The sequence below is a fragment of the Mastomys coucha genome, unplaced genomic scaffold (genome assembly GCF_008632895.1).
Source record: "Mastomys coucha isolate ucsf_1 unplaced genomic scaffold, UCSF_Mcou_1 pScaffold23, whole genome shotgun sequence".
Lineage (NCBI taxonomy): Eukaryota > Metazoa > Chordata > Mammalia > Rodentia > Muridae > Mastomys > Mastomys coucha.
This window is the reverse complement of record NW_022196906.1, coordinates 100,066,435-100,084,919: the sequence shown is the minus strand read 5'-3', so window position 1 is coordinate 100,084,919 and position 18,485 is coordinate 100,066,435. Positions and strand designations below refer to the sequence as shown.

Below are 18,485 nucleotides of genomic sequence, written 5' to 3'. Positions count from 1 at the left end.
TTCAGCTCCAGGGTTCAGAGGCTTCTGAGGGGCAAACTCTGCAGCAGCTGTCATGGGGACAAGATGCTGGATCCTGCGCAGGGCTGGCGAGAGATCACTAGGTGCAAGCCTTGAGTGCATGATCGCATCCCAGCCCTGAGCATGAGCATCGAGTGTGCCTACTACCATCCGCCAGGGCTAGCCCTGGAGATCAAGGGGACACACAGGTCTGGGCGATGCCCATCTGGAAGGTGGAGATGGATGAGGCACTGGTGTGTGTGTTGCCTTGGGGACCCTGACCTGTAGGTCCAACCTCTGTCGCGGGGGTGCCCACCGAACAGACTAAAGCACCCCTTCCAGGAACACAGGCTGTGCCTGAGAGAGAGAAGTAGAGGCTGAGAACAGGAAGCGGTAGGAAAGCAGGCTTCTCCCCTTCCTCCCCGGGATCAGACTTCTCCAGGCAGTAGGAGTGGGAGGGGTGGGGGAAGGGTGAGGGCTGGGGCTTCTTCCACACCTGACTACAGGCCAGCCATGTCCATCAGGTTGGTGGCCTCACCTAACACCTCCCGTTGCTCTATAAATAAGTTCTCTGGAGAGTGTTTCCACATGCAGAAGGGGCTGGCTCCCCATGCTCCCTAGCAGCTAGGCTGCAAGAACTCAGGGGATGGTTCAAGGCCCATCCTGGCATAGTTGTGAATGACCCCAGCCTGGGCCAAAAGACAAAGTGAAGCTTTTAGAGGGATACTTCCTCAGCGTGGTGGGAGCGAGCCCAGGCAAAGGAACCAGGCCCCATGCCCATGCAGCCGCGTTCACAGGAAGTGGAATTAGGCTCTGAAGGCAAGGATACTGCCGCCACCAGCCTGTCAGTGCTCCCTTAGCAAACACAGTGTTCCTCTTCAGCAGCCCAGGGTGGGGTGGGGCAGGTGGATTGGGTCTGTTTGGTGAGAAACTGCCCCTGTGCTTCTGGTTGTCCTCACATGGTCACACTCCAGTTTAGGCTGGAGCCTGGCAAGGGCCTATCTTGAGCAAATCATTAGGAAGATGAGGTTAATGACAGGGAGCTGGGATGAGGGTGAGCGTGACTCACCATGTGCTCGCTCGCTTGCTCAGCGGGCTGGGTTTCCGGGATTCCGGATAATCACAAACATACACCCCAAAGCCCGTGCTAGCCTCCCTGTGGCAGAGGAGGTTTTACCTCCTCACACTTCCTTCTTGGCCCTGGAGAAGCCGGGGGCAGGAGCTCTTGGACTAGGAAATGAAGGACACCTAGAATTTGAGCCAGAGAGACCCTGGAACCAAGTCCCCTGTCCCCACTGACACAAAGAGCCAAGTGCCAGGAAAGAGACCCAGCTCTAAGGTAAAGAGTCCTATGTTGTCCACACTCATTCTGAGTGTTTTCCGGAGGCCAGGAAATAGAGGACTTTTCAGGACCACAGAGCCAGGACCTGCACAATGGATGAAGACCAACATGTCAGCTGTGCTACTGCGCTGCTGCCCCTGCCCACTACCAGGAAGAAATCCTGAGCCACAGCCAAGTTGTCAGATGACAGAGATCCCAGGAGAGTTCTGATGGAGACCATGAAATGGCCACAGGCCTGTGGGGGCCCTTGAAACCCACCTGTTAGATGCCCCTGGGGTAGAAGTCAAAGATGAGGGGCAGGTGGGCTTGCCATATGTGCTGGCTAGTTTGGGTCAACTTGACAAGCTAGGGTCATTTGGGAAGGAGGGAACCTCAGTTGAGAAAATGCTTCCAACATATTGGCCTACCTATAGGCAAGTCTGGGGGGCGTTTTCTTGATTAACGATTGATGTGGGAAGGCCCAGCTCCCCTCTGGTGCCTCCCCTTAGCTAGTGATCCTGGATTGTTTAAAAAAAAAAAAATGCTGATTGAGCCATGGAGAGCAAGCAGTGTTTCTCCGTGGCTTCTTTTTCAGTTTCTGCTTCCATGCTCCTGCTTGAGTTCCTGCCCTGACTTCCCTCAGGGATGGACTGTGATCCGGATGTGTAAGTCAATGTGATCAGGCTTGGTAATGCCTTCCTGGCATGGTGCTTATCAAAGCCCACGTAGCCTGCCACCATTGCTTCTCTGATAAGAAGTGCAGGTCCAAGCCCTGGAACCTGGAGAAGCTGGCCATGGCAGCTTAGCTACTTCTTAGAGGGAGAGAGGGATAAGGACAGAGTACAGTACAGCTGGGAGCTACAGCTTGCCTTTCTGGGAGCTCAGTTACTGAAATTCAAGATTTGGTGCCTTAGTCGGGGTTTCGATTCCCGAACAACCATCATGACCAAGAAGCAAGTTGGGGAGGAAAAGGTTTATTCACCTTACTTCCACATTGCTGTTGATCACCAAAGGAAGTCAGGACTGGAACTCAAGCAGGTCAGGAAGCAGGAGCTGATGCAGAGGCTGTGGAGGGATGTTCCTTACTGGCTTGCTTCCCCTGGCTTGCTCAGCTTGCTTTCCTATAGAACCCAGGACTACCAGCCCAGGGATGGTACCACCCAGCATGGGCCCTCCCACCCTTGATCACTAATTGAGAAAATGCCTTACAGCTGGATCTCATGGAGGCATTTCCTCAAGAAAGTCTCCTTTCTCCGTGATAACTCCAGCTTATGTAAAGTTGACACACAAAAGCAGCCAGTACAGAGTCCCTGGCTAAACTTCCAGAGGGGATGCTTTTGTGTTTGGTAGCAGAAGGGAGGGGGCGGGGTAAGAGTAGCTATCAGGTAGGGTTGGTAGTATCTTTTGGGAGATAAATGCTGTAAGAAAGGCCCAGTTACATGACCAGGCCACCCAGGCCCCTGTGTTGGCCCTTCTACCACTCCAGATAGTTGTCCCTTTCAGGCAGCAGAGAATTTCTTCACAAAGGTAGGAAATGGCAGTGTAGCTAGCCAGTGCCCCGTGGTAAGAGAACTGTAGAACCCTGCCCCAACTCAGGCAGGTTCTGAGTTGGGTCTCATGGTAGGGAAAAAAAAAAAAAACTCCCTTGGGAGATCTTTTTTTGTTGTTGTGTTTTTCGAGACAAGGTTTAGAGAACCTGGCTGTCCTAGAACTCACTCTGTAGACCAGGCTGGCCTTGAACTCAAAAATCCGCCTGCCTCTGCCTCCCGAGTGCTGGGATTAAAGGTGTGTGCCACCACTACCCAGCTCCTTTGGGGTGATCTTGGTCTTGAATGAGCTTCAGCCTTTTGTAAATCTGCCCTGGGAACTGAAGTAAAGATCCCTGCTCATTCCAAGAGCAGCGTATGTAGGCTGGGGAACCCATCCTGAGGTAGGTCCCTGGCGCTCTCCAGAGGGAGGTGTGTGAGCTGCAGAAGCACCTCAGGAGGCAGCTCTCTTACTTTCTCCATTGCTTTGACAAAGACTTGGGAAGCAGCCTCGGGAAGGAAAGCTTTATTTGGCTCATAGTTCGGCACAGTAGGAGTTTGCTGCGGGTTACCATGAACCCACAGCCAGGAAGCAGAGAAGGATGGATGGAAGCTGATGGATGTTCCCGCCCCTACCTGTGTTTTGAGACAGGGATTTACTGTGAGACCAGGCTCCAGCTAAGAGATTGCCTGCTTCTGCCTACTGAGTGATGGAATTAAAGGTGTATGCTCCCATGTGGGCCTATCTACACTCTGCCTGACTCCACCAAAAGAAGCCATGCAGGGAGTCAAGGGGGGAGGGATGACAAGGCTGGCCACACAAGCTGTGCCGTTTGAGTTGGCTGCCAGCTAAGGCTCATGGGATGGGGTGCTTACTATCCCTAGGGGCAGCTGAGTGGCTTTCCTGCCAGAGGCCACCAAGCTTCTCACACTGCAGCTTCTCAGGGCACCATGAGAGCCCCAGCTCTTCCCTACCTGCTGTCTTTGACAATAGGCTCTGCCATCTAGTGGGACTGGACAGAGCAACAGGTTCCCTTGAGCCAGTATTCGGCACTGGGAGGAATAGGGCCATTACTTCAAAACTCAGAGCCCCAGAGAGGTTAGACCACAGTATTAAGAGGGACAGCTGGGGGAGGGGCAGGACCAAGGTCTGACCCTGGAATTCAGCTTCCCTCACCTAATGGAAGTTAGAGGAGGCAACCTCCCACACTTAGTTTGTCAGAAATCAACACAGACTGGCCCTCTTGCCGGCCTGAACTCTTAGGACATTCAGGCTCTGCTTCTCCTTGGAGCTGCAAGGGCTGGGACTGTATTAACCACCGGTTCTGACAGTTTCCGACCCACCTCTGTGCAGGGAAGTAAGCTAAGCTAAGGACCTCCCTGATTGGCTAAGCCCCAAGATGCTCAAGGCTGAAGGCACAAGCAACTCAGACATGGAAAAGCACTCACTATGGCTTTCCCAGTCCAGATGTGGAGGAAGAGGCCCCGGGAAGCCCTCAGGAATGAATGGAAACAGGACGGACTCCTGGGGCTTCCGCATCCCTATGGAGGCCAGTTAAGAGGGTATGGGTAGTACACAGGGCCTTTGGCTATGCTTGCACCCCAGTACCCCAAACAGCTGCAAACAAGGGTGTCCTTGGTCTCTAAGTACCCCACTTGCCGCTGCTGCTGTGGCTCTCCCTTTAGGGACCTTGGGATGGGAGGGCTCAATAGGTCTTACCCAGAACAAGCCATTCCTGTACAAGATCAGGCAAAGTAGTTTTAATTTTCAGATTCCTTTACTCTCATGCATATAGAGTGGAAGAAGCCATGAGTCCTGGTGAATATATGTGGTAACAGAAATTAAGGCCATTGCAAAGGACCTACCTATTCCACCCACCTAGCTCGTTCCTGAACAAACCTGACCCAGGTGGGCTCCCTGGGGACCTTAGGCAGGGAAGGGGTCAAATGGAAAGAAATTCTTGGCCCATCTAAGCAATGAGCAGTCAACTTAGAAACCAGTCAGGAGGCTGAAAGTGAGGTAAATGAAGATCTGGCAAGGAGAGAGAAGGAGAGGAAGGAGAGGAAGGAGGAGGAAGAGGAGGAAGAGGAGAGAGAGAGCCACCATTTTAGGATTCTGAGGAAACACAAATGGCTCTTTTTTGTTAAACTGAGTGTGGCCCTGCCTTCTGGGTCTCCAGTCTCCTTTCTGTGTGGCTCTGCCCACTGGGAGCTTCCCACTGTCAGACAGAGAGCTTCCAGGTACAAAGAGCACTGGCAGGGTGGGGGAGGGCACCCAATCCCAGACTGGGTAAGATGTGGCTCCCTCAGGTGGGATCCCTTTATTTATTTACTCAAGTCACCATACAAATCCCTGGCCTGCTGTCCCCCCAATCCACTGAGCTCCTGATCCTTGCTTCCCTCATCACGGAGGTGTTCTCTGCATGATTAGCTGCTGGTTCTCCAGGCATTGTTTCAGCCTGTCTTCTGTCAGTGTCAGCCGCTGTTCCAGAATGGACACTGTCTGCAAAACAAAAGGTATCAGGCTCAGGATGGAAGGCCTGCCTTGCTGCCCTAGGGATCACTAGAAGCCACTTCAGCCTGGAACCCAATGCCAGGTGCCTCATTTCCCACCAATGGGCTCTGCCTGCCCTCTGTGCCCATCTCTGGAGTTTGTGGGCAGGAAGAGGGAAGGCAGATGGCAGATTTTATAGCCTTCAGTCATTCCCCCAAGACAACCCTGGTATAAGGAATTTTGAGCCCTAGTCTGGTACTTTTGCCCAGAACAGAGCCCTCCCTTTATGCTAAGGGCACACTTTCCAAGGCTGGCAGGGACAAAGCTGGGAAGTGAGTGTCATCCACCTCACCAGCCCAAGCCCAGAGTGGGGGCTCTACTTGTATGGGTTCTGTGAGGACAGAGTGAGACAGTGCCACCTGGGGGTGAGGATCAGGGTGATCACTGACAAGTGACCGTGCCTCATTGGGACTACTTCCACACACCCAGCAGACCTAAGACTACGTGTACTTCATGGCCCAAGCCCAGGCTTGCAGACAGAGCTCCCACAAAGGCTGTGGAAATCTGTCCACCTCCCTTGGCTTTGGGCAGCTGTACACTCCACAGAGGGCTGTCAATCCACCTGGCCCACCAGTTTTACCCTAGCAGGATAAGCTGACCGAGGCTCTGCCGGTCATTTCACTCCCACCATGGAAGGTTGCTAAGTGCCTACTGCACAAATGAAGGATAAGGGCACCGCATGTAAGCGCAGCAAGCTTGGTTCCCACTGTCACTAGAGAGGCCAGGTGACGTTTCTCAAGAGCTATTATCTCATTCCCTGAGGCTCCATGAAGGCTTGAGCTTGATTCAGCAGAAGGGACGCCTTCGCACACTCAATAAAACAGACATTTTTGAGGAAGAGTTCTTCCTTCAAGGCAGCTATAAATTCTCACAGCATCCTGTGTGGATGTCAGCTGTCACAGAGGGTGCTCCAACTGATGGCTGGCCCCTTCTTTATGAGCTGGCCAGGGGTGGGAGGTCATAGGACAGAACCTGAAAATTCACTGTCTGCAGATGATGAACTGGACCCCAGAGGCAGAGCTAAGTGCAAAGAACTCACACCTCCAAGTTGGCCAGCCAAGGACGGAGGAATGGGTCTGCATCTCGTAAAAGTGGAAAGAGCCCCCGGCTGGCCCAAGCAGCATTCCTGCAAGTTTCCATTGGCCGATGTGAAACTCTCGCACTGCCAGAACCTGTCTCCTTGCAGCCCTTTCCGACACACAGTCGGGACTCAAGGCCACCATGAGGGAGCAGGACTGACGGCATTTCCTTTTCTGCCTGCTTTTTTTCCTTCCCCTCTTAAACTTTTAATAGGAACCCAATTTCCAAATGCAGAGACTGTAGACCTAACAGAACAAGACTTGCTGGACCAATGGCAGTACTGGGGGCCTCTACTTGGTTCCATGGGAGGGAGGCCCATACTTTAGCCCGGCAGGGATGTGGTCCTTAAGTGTGTCCATATTAGATTAAATAGAATAATGGGGCTGGGGAGATGGCTCAGTGGTTAAGAGCACTGACTGTTCTTCCAAAGGTCCTGAGTTCAAATCCCAGCAACCACATGGTGGCTCACAACCATCTATAATGAGATCTGATGCCCTCTGGTGTGTCTGAAGACAGCTACAGTGTACTTTCATATAATAAATAAATCTTAAAAAAAAAAACCAACTTTATTAAAAAAAAAAAAAAAAGCTGGGCGGTGGTGGCTCACGCCTTTAATCCCAGAAGTTGGGAGGCAGAAGTAGGCGGATTTCTGAGTTCAAGGCCAGCCTGGTCTACAGAGTGAGTTCCAGGACAGCCAGGGCTATACAGAGAAACCCTGTCTCGAAAAAACAAACAACAACAAAATAAAACAAAAACAAAAACAAAACAAAACAAAACAAAAGAATAATTGGAGGGTGCCGGGCCCACTGGGGACACGTTTGCATACAGTTCTGAAGGGGTTCTCCTTGCTATGTAGCCTTAATGTATGAACTCCAGACCTCAAACTTGTGGCAATCCTTCTGCCTCAACCCTTCCAGTTCTGGGATGAGAAACAAGAACACCAAGTCTGACAAGGGACACTTCATAGTGTACCCCTTGCACTTGCATCCCCCCCAGCTCCCACTACTATTCTCAAGCTTCACTCTCCACCAGGCAAGCTTGAAGAGTCGTGACGTCTTTGCATCTGGACTACACTTTCTCTCCTCTGCCCTGAGCCTGTTCTGCCAGGGAGTTGGGTGGCAGTCCCCACTAGGAATAACCACTAGACGGTTCCAAGATACACTTGATCTTAGCATGTTCTGAGCCTTACGGATGGGCCTGGGCCGAAGGGGCTCTCTAGATATCTGTACATTAGAATGCTGTTGGCATGCTTTGCTTGATAGTTTCCCCTCTACATGGATCCCATTCCAATAAAACACGTGCATTCATTTTCACTAAGAACAATGGTCCCCATGACAGAGCTGGGCCCTGGGAACCACGGTCTTGACTGCCACTGTGGTATCTGTGTGAGACTGCAACCCACTTTAATGTGAACTGTGGGTTTTTCCAGAAAAATTCTAGATTTGTTTCTTCCTATTTTTCCTTTGTTTGGGACAAGGTCTCCTGTAGCCCATGCTGGCCTTGAACTCTCTATAAGGCTGAGGATGGCTTTGAAGTTTTCCTGCCTCTTCCTCCTAGTGCTAGGATCACAGGCACACATGAGCCACCATGCCTGATTAATGCCCACTTGGGTGCTAGGTATCAAATCTAGGCCTTTGTGCATATTAGATAGATCATTCTACCAACTCAGGAGAGGATTTTCCCCGCAATGGAAAGGCCCCACCAGGGCATCCGAGTAGTGGAATTACACACTTAGCATGGTGATGTAAGGAAGCAAGCCCTGGCGGGGTCTGCGTAGGTCACAGCATTGGAGTGGTCTGGATAGGCTGCTGCTACTCTGCCAGGTAGTAGAGGAGGAAGCACAAAACATCTGGGGGATCATGGTGGACATCTGGGGATCCCCTGATAAGGACTAGCCTTAGCCATTTCATGTGGCCTTTTCATAGTGGGACTTTTACCTGCAGGGAGCACATGTCTACACCAGTGTCGGGGACTCAGAGGGCTTGGTAAGTATGCATTGTGTCAGTGTCCAGAGGACTCTGCCCAGTGCCTTGCAGGGGAGCCTGGTCACACAGGCGGCTAGCTGCTCACCTCATTTCAACCCCATGGGAGTCTCCTGTCACAGAGGATCTGATCTGTCTGGGCTGGGCATAAGACCCTACCCAGAATGTGAATGGGACCTTAATAAAAGCCCCCCTGCGGGGGCTGGCGAGACCACTCAGCGGTTAAGAGCACTGACTGCTCTTCCGAAGGTCCTGAGTTCAATTCCCAGCAACTACATGGTGGCTCACAGCCATCTGTAATGAGATCTGACGCCCTCTTCTGGTGTGTCTAAAGACAGCTATAGTGTACTCATATACATAAATAAATAAATCTTAAAAAAAAAAAAAGAGTATACCTGTAATATTGGAGTCCACACTCCATAGCCTACCTGCCTTGACGCTCTTTAGTACAGAGTCAGGTAAGACCTCGCCTTCCAAGCCCTCAGATGGAAGTGTGTCAGAATAACTTGCAGATGTTCGAGGGGCAGAACACCTATCATAACTTCCAGCCCCACTGTCTAAGCATGTGCAGCTCAAAGAGAAGGTGGAGTTCTCCAGAGCTCCTGACTCCAGCCTTGTCACACACCTGGTAACACTGAGACATACGTTCTAGATCGCCAGCATCCTCTCCCCAAACCTCAGGCAAATGGTTTTTGATTTGCCTAAACACCTAGACTTGGAATTTTTATAGAAGCCATAAGGAGCAAGACAAAAAAAAAATGTCGGGTTGGTGAGATGGTGCCTCAGGTAAGCCACAAGACTGCCATTCTGAGTGTGATCCTCAGAATCCATGGGTAAAGGAAAGAACTGAATCCCCAGAGTTGTCCTCTGACCTTTACATGCATGTTGTGGTACGTGTACAGGCATGTGTGTGTGTGTGTGAGCGTGTATGTGTGTGCAAGTATGTGTGTGCATCATACATATATAATTAAAGAGAACGAAGGAAGGATGAAGGAAGCACAGGAGCTCACACAGTGGATCGAGGAGAGAGGGCCTCAGGCGACACAGCCCTCAGAGCAGCAGGAGAGTGTGAGAGGATGTGGCTGCTGAGAGCTGTGGGAAGGCAAGGTGGAATGGAGGGGGTGAGGGTGGGGGTGCGGGATTCAGACTGGAGAAAGGGAAGCCCTGGAGGAAAATAGACAAAATTAGAGACCTCTCTGGAGAGTGAGCCGAGAGAGTCAGGTTAGAGAAGAAAGCCCAGGAGAGACAGGGAGTGTGAGGTCCCTTGGAGAGGATGGAGGGACACAGTAGGCCTTGTAGAGGTCTAGAGGAGGCACAGTGAACAGCAGGATAAGCTCTTCAGAGTCCATCCTCACTGCTGGGAGAGCTGGAGGGGGGGAAAGGAGGGGAGGGGGACACAAGGAGGGGCGGAAAGGGCCTCCACAAGCCCCTGATGGAAGAAAGGGACAATCTAGGGTGCTGTCGAACCATGTGGAAGCTGGCCAGGGAGGGACTGCCCAGCGTAGGTGAACAGATAGCAGGAAGGGAGTTAGGTGCTGGGGACAATACCCAGGGGCGCAGTGACAAGTGGCTGGGCCAGCCCTTGGCTCGGCATAGCAAGTGAGGATTTAGGAGCTGGGGCAGGGGGTGGGGCTGCCAGTGTGACTCATCTTGGGCTTCTGGAGGAAAATCCTCCTAGGATAGGCTCAACAATGGTATTCTATTTCCATCTTGATTTTCCTGCAAGGGGAGGGGAGACAGTGATCTGCCTCCGGTTAGGGCAACATTCCCCAGGCAAATGTGGCTTCTTTCACTCACGGTTCAAGGCGAGTAAGACATTTTATGTAACACCCTGAAGGGCCTTCTGAACAGTCGAAAAGGAACTAACTCTAAAGTGATAGCCTTTATTTTTAGTCACCTAAGAACCATGGTGATTCTCAAAGAAGCCAAGTGGCTTCCCCTGCCCCACTCCCCTGCCCCAGTGGCAGGGAAAGTGTCCTTCTGTACCTGCATTAGTTATGAGGCGTCTGCTGAAGGCCCACTAGGATCCCAAGAAATCTCTGGGACTCCCAAACAGCTGAATCCAGCTCCTACCTTGTCCTTGACAGGACCAAGAACCCACAGTGGCCAGACCAGATGCCCTGCATGGCCCAGAGCCTGGGCTTGAGGATCTCGCAGGCCTAAGGTGGCTGAGGGGCTCTTGGCCTCTCTGACTGCTGTAACTCGGAAGCTAGGGCGAGTTCACAGGGCCTCCCAGGTGGCCACACTGTGCTGGTGGTCCCTGCAAATTCCCAGGGAAGGGTTCTCTGGGCATTTTAAGGATGAGAAAGTCCAGAATCCAAGACTTAGATTTCTTCCTTAGGGAAGGCGAAATAGTGAAAAGGCCAGGTACAACTTGTGTGGCTATCCCCCCACCTCAGTGAGTGGCCCCTGACAGCCCCTGACACCCTCATGCTCTCTCCCTGGGTTGTGTGGGCCTGTCATTGTCCCCTCTACTTCCTGATGGCCACCTCCTGCCCATCTCCTGTCTCCTCACCACTGACCCTCCCTACAGTCTCACTGGCCTCTTTCCCTCTCTGGCCTGGTTTCTCTTTTTTTTTTTTCTTTTTTCTTTTTTTTTTCTGAGACAGGGTTTCTCTGTGTAGCCCTGGATGTCCTGGAACTCACTCTGTAGACCAGGCTGGCCTTGAACTCAAAAATCTGCCTGCTTTTGCCTCCCAAGTGCTGGGATTATAGGCGTGCGCCACCACCACCTGGCACTGGCCTGGTTTCTCAAGGCGGGCTTACACTGCATCTTTTTACAACTCTTCCTCTTGTTTATCTCTCCTTCTACCCCACATTTCACTGTGTGTTTGGGAAGAGGGCAAGAGAGCGGAGACTCTCAGCGAATGTTACCAACTGGGATGGTGCCCCTGACATAAGGGCTCTGGGCCTCAGGCTGCAGCTCTCAGTGCTGGGGAGGCCACCTCTGGGAGAAGATTGACACGTGTCACCAGGTGGCAGATCGTGGTGCTCCTCAAGTACAGGATGAGTGGAAAGGCCAAGGGACGCCTGGCAGCCAGGAGGCCAGTGTGGTCAGGTAGGACGAGAGCTATGACAGAAATAAGGGCTGGGCGGGTGGTGAGGTTGCTGGGACACACCTTTAATCCCAGCACTAGGGAGGCATAGGAAGCGCATCTCTGAGTTTGAGGTCAGCCTGGTCTATAGAGGTCTACAGGATGGCCAGGGCTACACAGAGAAACCCTGTCTCAAAAAGAAAAACAAAACAAAACAATTTTAAAAAAGAAAAGTAAAAAAGAAAGAAGGAAGTTAAAGTAAGGGTCCTAGCCAAAAAGAAGAGGGAAGGAGGACGCTTCCACTTCCTGTTTCCTATCGCTGTCACTAAGCCACAGGTCTGAGCAGTACCATCAGGAAAGATGTACTGCTGATGGCTGAAGGAACGCTGGGTGAAGACCTGACCCACTCCCCACTCCCCACCCCCGGTCCCACAAGTAGAGGGATGGAAGGCTCTTCAGAACACGGACCAATGACACACACTCAAGAGCCACAAACCTCTAGCAGTTACTGTTCCCTCTGCCACTGTCACCACCTGTGCAGAAGGCCTACCACACGCAGTACAAGGGGCTCTGGTTCCCGAGGGATTCTAAACATGGCTGTGACCAGCACAAGTCTGCAAGGGCTGAGTTCTGGCAAAAGTGTTCTGCCGTCACCGATGGTAGGTGATGTAGATCTCAGCAGGAATTAAGAAGTGAGCTCTTAGGCATGTGGTGGGCCAGCCTTCTAGCTATGCTTCTCAGATACATGGCTAGACTCTTAGGAGGGTTTGTGCATGCGCAGGACTCACTGAAGCTTCCCTCAGTTACCCCACTCCCCACTCAGCTCTGGGGACCTTCTTCCCAGCAGCTACTGCCCACCCTGGCTAGAGCACTTCCCTGTGGTCAGGTCTTATTCCAAGGAGAACCCTGGGCCCTCTTGGGAGAGATAGTAGATTCCAGAGAGGAGGTCCCACCCCCCACCCCCCGCCCCGGGCCTGCTCCATGAGCTGCAAAGTAGGCAACACAGAAGTGGGCAAGGTGGCTAAGCCAGGCAGCCAGATGGAAGTGGAATGCCAACACCCAGCCACATGCCTTCTGCCTGGGCAAAAGGAGGAGTAACTGAAGTCTAGCAGGGAAGCCTGGGCCTGGGACATCTTCCCTAGTCTAGGACAAGACAGAGATCTTCTACAGCATTGGGCAGAAGGTAGCACTCAGCTGTCTCATAGCAACCAAGGTAGCCACAGCAGGGCTCTGGAGAGAAGGGGTCCTTCTGTGCTAGCACAAGGCAGCCTATGGACCCACGCCTTCCCTGCCATGCTCTGGGGCTACCTCCTATCTGTCCCCCCAACACCCACATCTCAGCTTCCTAGTGACCCCTTGTCCTGGGTGACCCTTGATTCCCATCCTTCCCACTGCCTCCACACACCCCCTTTCTACCCAAGATGTCAGACTCCTTGTGTGTGACACTCAAATGGCACTTGTGGCCACTACTGCTTCCTGAAGCCCAGGTACAACTTCTCTCCCAAGAACCCCTCCTGGCCCCAGCTCATGTTTGGGGCCTGCCTTCCTCTCCTTTGTGTGTGGCTGGGGCAGGGGTGTGAACCCCTGGGAAATGTCACAGGGATTCTCAGTGAGAAGCTTTGGCCTATATGACAAAAGAACAGGATCCAGACTCCGATGGTCCATGCTCACACCTGAACCTGACCAGCCAGCTGACTGGCCTCCACTACGTTTCCGGACTCAGGACTTCAGTTTTCTTGTATGTAAAATACAGCACTCAAAGCTACTGCACTGTTCACTTAAATAACTCATGTTTCTTCAACAGACTGTAGGGGTGGAAATAGGGTGCACTGTGGGCAACGTGATGCCCCTAGCTCTTGCCCTGCTTGGGCTTTGGGATATTGGGACATACTAAAGTTCCAAAGAGAGTTTCCTGTGATCAGTGCTAGGAGGGTCTGAGCCAGTGGAGAGCAAGGAGGTCTGTGGCTTCATACAGCTTCCTTACGATGGAAAACTGCTTTTTTTTTTTTTGGTTTTTCGAGACAGGGTTTCTCTGTGTAGTCCTGGCTGTCCTGGAACTCACTCTGTAGACCAGGCTGACCTGGAACTCAGAAATCCACCTGCCTCTGCCTTCCAAGTGCTGGGATTAAAGGCGTGCGCCACCACTGCCCAGCTTGGAAAACTGTTCTTAATCATTTCCAGGACTGTGGTTGATTTGGGCTTCCCTAGGAGGTCTCTCTGAAGGGTCTTGGGTTCCCAAATAACCCCCCCTGCCCCAAATACAGGAGTCTATTAGAGGCTAAGGGGTGTCATTAAAAAAAAAAAAAAAGGAGCAGTTACCCTGGCACACCACTATGAGTAAAAGTGGTAGGTCTGGGAGAATGTTAGGAATGGCCATTGGCTCCAAGAACCTGGTGTGTGCTACATACATCTAACTCCTTTGTTCATTTTAAAGACAGAAAATGTGGAATTCATCTCCCTATCATGTGGTTTTGACTCTACTCAGATTCTCAACATCTAAAACAGAAGCAATGAGTGGGGACTCTCTCTGGTGTGACGTCTTAGGAGCTACTAAATCTAGGTACAGATGCCGAGTAGGCAGCCCGTCCCAGTTCTACCCTGTCCCTAGCAAGCACAGGTACAGTGCCCTGGCCAGTTACATGTCAAGATGACTAGGAACTAGAGGGGCTAACTTAGTTCCCTGGGGACAGGCCACTGGTTTGAGTCCAGTTCTTCCCAGGTTCTTTTTTTTTTTTTGGTTTTTCGAGACAGGGTTTCTCTGTGTAGCCCTGGCTGGCCTCTGCCTCTTAAATGGTGGGATTAAAGGTGTGCACCACCACCGCCCGGCCCTTCCCAGGTTTTTGGTCACAGCCCACATCAAATGATTTGTTGCACAGGGGCTTTTAACTGAGGGTGCCCACGCTAGCCTTCAAACAGCCTGTCAGTCAGACATCTAGTGTCCATACATAAGGGGCAGGGTTTTGTATAAATCTTGTTCACAGACAAGTTCCAAGTTTTCCTGTTCTAGGACACCGGTGGCACTTAGAAAGTACATGATGGACAAATGCTGAGTCCCGAGTGCTGGGAAAGTATAGAGGACGCAGTTTCCTGACAGCAAAGGGCAGCCCAAGGCTGGACGCTGGACAGCACTTAGTTCACTTTAATCCCTGGATGGAGCAAGCTTAAGTGTGGCAGGGGAGGGAGGTGGGTGATAGACACCAGCTACCAGACCCCAAGCATGGCCCTCCACTGCTTGGCCTTGGGAGAGCCCCTCCCCCGACCTCAGGAGAGCAGGAAATGGGGGAAGACAACACCAGCGCTGGAGTTGAAGGATCTGTGGGTCCCTCCTCTTCCCATCAGCCCTGACTTGATGACTTACAGCTTTAAGGCTGAAACTGTGGAGGGAAGGAATGGAGGTCCTCTCTTATGATGACATCTGTAATGCTGAAGTACCCAGGGTCATACATAGCTGGCCCATGAAACACAAGTACTACAGAAATCTCTCACAATCTCTAACTACCTCCCACCCACCCCCAGCCCACAGTCTGCTGCAAGCAATACAAGCTTTTGGCTCCCAGAGCCCATGGGTCCTGGCTCTGTTTCACATTATCTCAGGGGTATAGGATTTCTCTGATGTTTTCGCCTGCCCCAGTCCTCATCTCTACTGAGGATTAGCTCTCTTAGGGAAGTACACAAAATGCTATTTCCTATCATCGGATTAGCTACGGGGTTAAGGAATTTTGACTAATTTACCTTCTCATGGCTTCATAGCAATTCCTCTTTCCACCTCTCAAATAAGCAGAGCCTCTCCTTAGAAGAAGCTATAAAAGGACCCACCTTCAGCACTTGTAAAGCCAGATGCTCCTGCGATCTATGGAGTACTGCTCACACCAGAGGAGACCAAAACGGCCCCCCAGTGTGGACCTGGGTTTAGATACCTCTCTTTGCCAGCCATGGGAACACCACCTGGGAAGCCAGGTGTCTGACAGAATCTAAGGTACAGGATGCAGGCATGCTTATCCAGAGGTTCTGCTACACTGACTCTACACTGATTCCAAAAGAGCTACGTAGGGGCATGAACCTTGGCCACCTTTTACATCCCTAAGCCTGGGAGACTGCTCGGTAGCTGGGAGGCTTGCAAAACATCACTGCAGCCTGGCAAGCTGGCTGCAGCTCCTGCCCAACAGGACAGCTGCAGGGACAGAGAAGGGCGTGTGTCATCAGGGTGGGTTTTCACAAGCTTCTTCTGCCACTTGGACCCACCAGAGAAAATCTGCTTCGCTGCCTGGAGTGTTTTAGAGGCAGCAGCCAGGCCAAGATCAGGACAAGGCAGAGACCTCCATCTAACCTCAACACTTCCACTTTCTCTTCTTGCTGCAGCCCCCATGGTATGAAAAGGGTTTGTGCTCACCTACAGGCTTGGGTCAGAGTGAGTGGAGGGGAATAGCAAGCCTGACGGGTTTTCCTGCTTTCCTGGCTTTGGTATAATGGAACTTCAGCAGAGAGAGCACCTGGCTGCCCACAGGGTCAGCTGTGGCTCCGTTAATCTCAAAGCAGCATCAGTCTGTCTGCAGCTGCCTGACACAAAGCTTACACAGGCCCCTTTCTTGTGTTCTGTGTTTGACCCTTCCTTTAGAGGGCTCTAGATGAACAAGAGCAGACCCATTTCTAAGCACCTCCTGCACCAGCCAGAATGAGGGGGCTCCATGCACACATCTCATGTGTCCCTGCTCCCAACTCCTGCTCACCATCTTCCAGCCTGCCCACACTCTAGCTTGGAGCCTCAGAAGAAATCTCATATGACCGACCGTGAACACTCCCGGCTCCAGAGGACGCCACAGCCACAGCCCAGTCCACTCCACTCTGCAGCTTCTTTGGGGGAGGGGCTTACTTCTCACCACAACCGCAGACAGGATGGAAGATGGAAAGCAAGAGCTGTCTGCCAGATCCCCAAGGGAGTTGCCATCCGGCCTTCCATGCAGTACCAAATGCAAACTGGGTTGGAGTGCAGCTAGTAAGGCGAGGCTGCAGAATGGCTGGTGCTTGAAGAGGGAATGGCCTCCCCAACCCTTCCCTATTGTAAAGCCACAGGAGCCTGTGGACTGAATAACAAAGCCAGCAGCAGGGCTGGGGAGGAGAAGCTGGGGAACAGACAGATGTTCTTATTCTTCCCCGGAGTGTCTGCAACTAGCTAGAGGCAGGCATGGAGCCTGTCCCCACCACAGATTATACAATGTCTTGAGTCCCTTGTCTCCCAAGCCGTAACCTCTTAACAGAGAGACAAACAAGCCTCTTGTCTCCAAGTGGCAGGGGCTCAGGCCATTCTGAACTTGACTGTGCCGAAAGGGTAGCCCAGGAATGCCCCTATGGAGAGGATGAGAAACTCACTCTGGACTGCCTATGTGTGGATAGATATGTCTGTTAGCAAACGCGTATGTGCAGAGGGCGGTCTTGGTGGAAACAAACAAGTCCCCTCGTGTAAGCAGGGATTGTTGGAAGGCACGCGAGGCTTGCTCTGTACCTTCCCTACAAACTGGGTTTGGGATTCCATGAGAGGACCCATAGGGAAAATGGTTTAACTACTTAAAAATTCAGTCTGTTCCTATGAATGACAGCTGGCCTACCTGACAAAGAAGGACATTGAAAGCCCCACAAAGTAGTCTTGCAGCTCGGCCCATAGCATAGTGGTGTGGGCCAGCCATCCCACCTTTCCCACTAGTGTGGAAGTAGACACTTTACCCCAGTAGCCCATTAAGCAGGGTGGGGGTGGGTAGAGGTATCTAAATCCCCAAATCAAACAAAAACCCTTGGCCTTGTTGAATGACATCAGCAGAGCTTGGGGACTTCAACATCTGGCAAACATAACTGCCAAGGAGCCCCAAATCAGCAGAGCTTCTATGGCCTGGTTCTTCTTGCTTAAATTTCAAGCCTTGGATTAGAGCTTAGCAGTTTCTATGAGCCATAGGGACCCAACTGTGACATCACCACATGGCTGAGGCTGGCCCAAAGCACTGCATGCTATTAAAAAAACAGTTGGAGCAAGAATTTGCAAGAATTTCATGGCTTGGTATTTTTAAAAAGCAGCAAGATGTGAAACTTAAGTCAAAAATAACTCTGCTGTCGGCTCCTGAAACAGAACCACTGAGCCCCTGGCTAAGCTTGTGCTGGGCTGCGCACATAAGCCTTCCAGGCTCCCAGGTTACTCCACGCTCCACTCCACACTCCACCCTATGTCCTGAAGAGAAAACCAGAGTCTCAAACACTCCTGAGAGTAGCAGGGCCCCACCCAGCAGGATTCTGAGTCCATAGTGTCACAAAAGGGAGCCAATGGAGAGCTGAGCTTGATCAAGACTACCTGCCTGCTAGCTAGCTTTCCTATAGCATCACTATAGGGACGCAAGAGGAAAGAACATGCAGGTCAGAGCCTGTGCCGGAGTCACTCGCTGTGTGATGTCACACAAGCAAATGTGGCAGCCCTGGGTTCTGGACTGAGTCCTCGGGTCTTGCCATGAGGGACAAGCCTGGCATGGCAGCAGAGCAGATTTCACAAGGCCTCATGGGAAGCCCTGGCTCGACCAGAACTCCTGGTGTCTGCTGCCTACCTCAGAAGAAAGAAAGGTGGCAAGCACAGTGGTTACATCTATGTTTCGGAAGGACAACACGGGAAGTGGGACAGCCAGCTATGCAGAAACAGCAGGGATGGCCACTCCACGGGCCTCTGACTGCTGCACCAGATGCTTCACCCTACAGGAAGCCTTAGGAAGCAAAGCCCAGCCACAGTGGCCAGGCCTTTTTGCTCTTGCTCTTGGCTTCAGCTTGTTAGCAAAAATGACTGAGGCAGGCCAATGGGGTGAGTGATGTGGACACCATGGGGCAGGTGTGCGTTGTGTATAGATGTAGTGAGCTCAGAGTCCTCCAAGGGTGAGCAAACACATAGTAGGACACACCTTTAGTCTTTTAAGTTGAGTACCAGGCCAGCCAAGGCTACACACTGACATCTGCCTCTCTGTG

The 18,485-nt window shown here is 52.0% G+C and overlaps 1 protein-coding gene across 2 annotated transcripts in view; it reads right to left on the bottom strand.

The window, feature by feature from the left end:
• Positions 1 to 3,357: 3,357 nt before the first annotated feature.
• Poc1a (POC1 centriolar protein A) overlaps positions 3,358 to 18,485 on the bottom strand; it is a 75,677-nt gene continuing 60,549 nt past the window's right edge. For both annotated transcript variants that reach the window (XM_031343980.1, XM_031343979.1), the window contains one exon: positions 3,358 to 5,347. In XM_031343980.1, the coding sequence (XP_031199840.1) occupies positions 5,249 to 5,347 (99 nt within the window). In that variant the 3' untranslated portion in view covers positions 3,358 to 5,248. The remainder of the gene's footprint in view (positions 5,348 to 18,485) is intronic.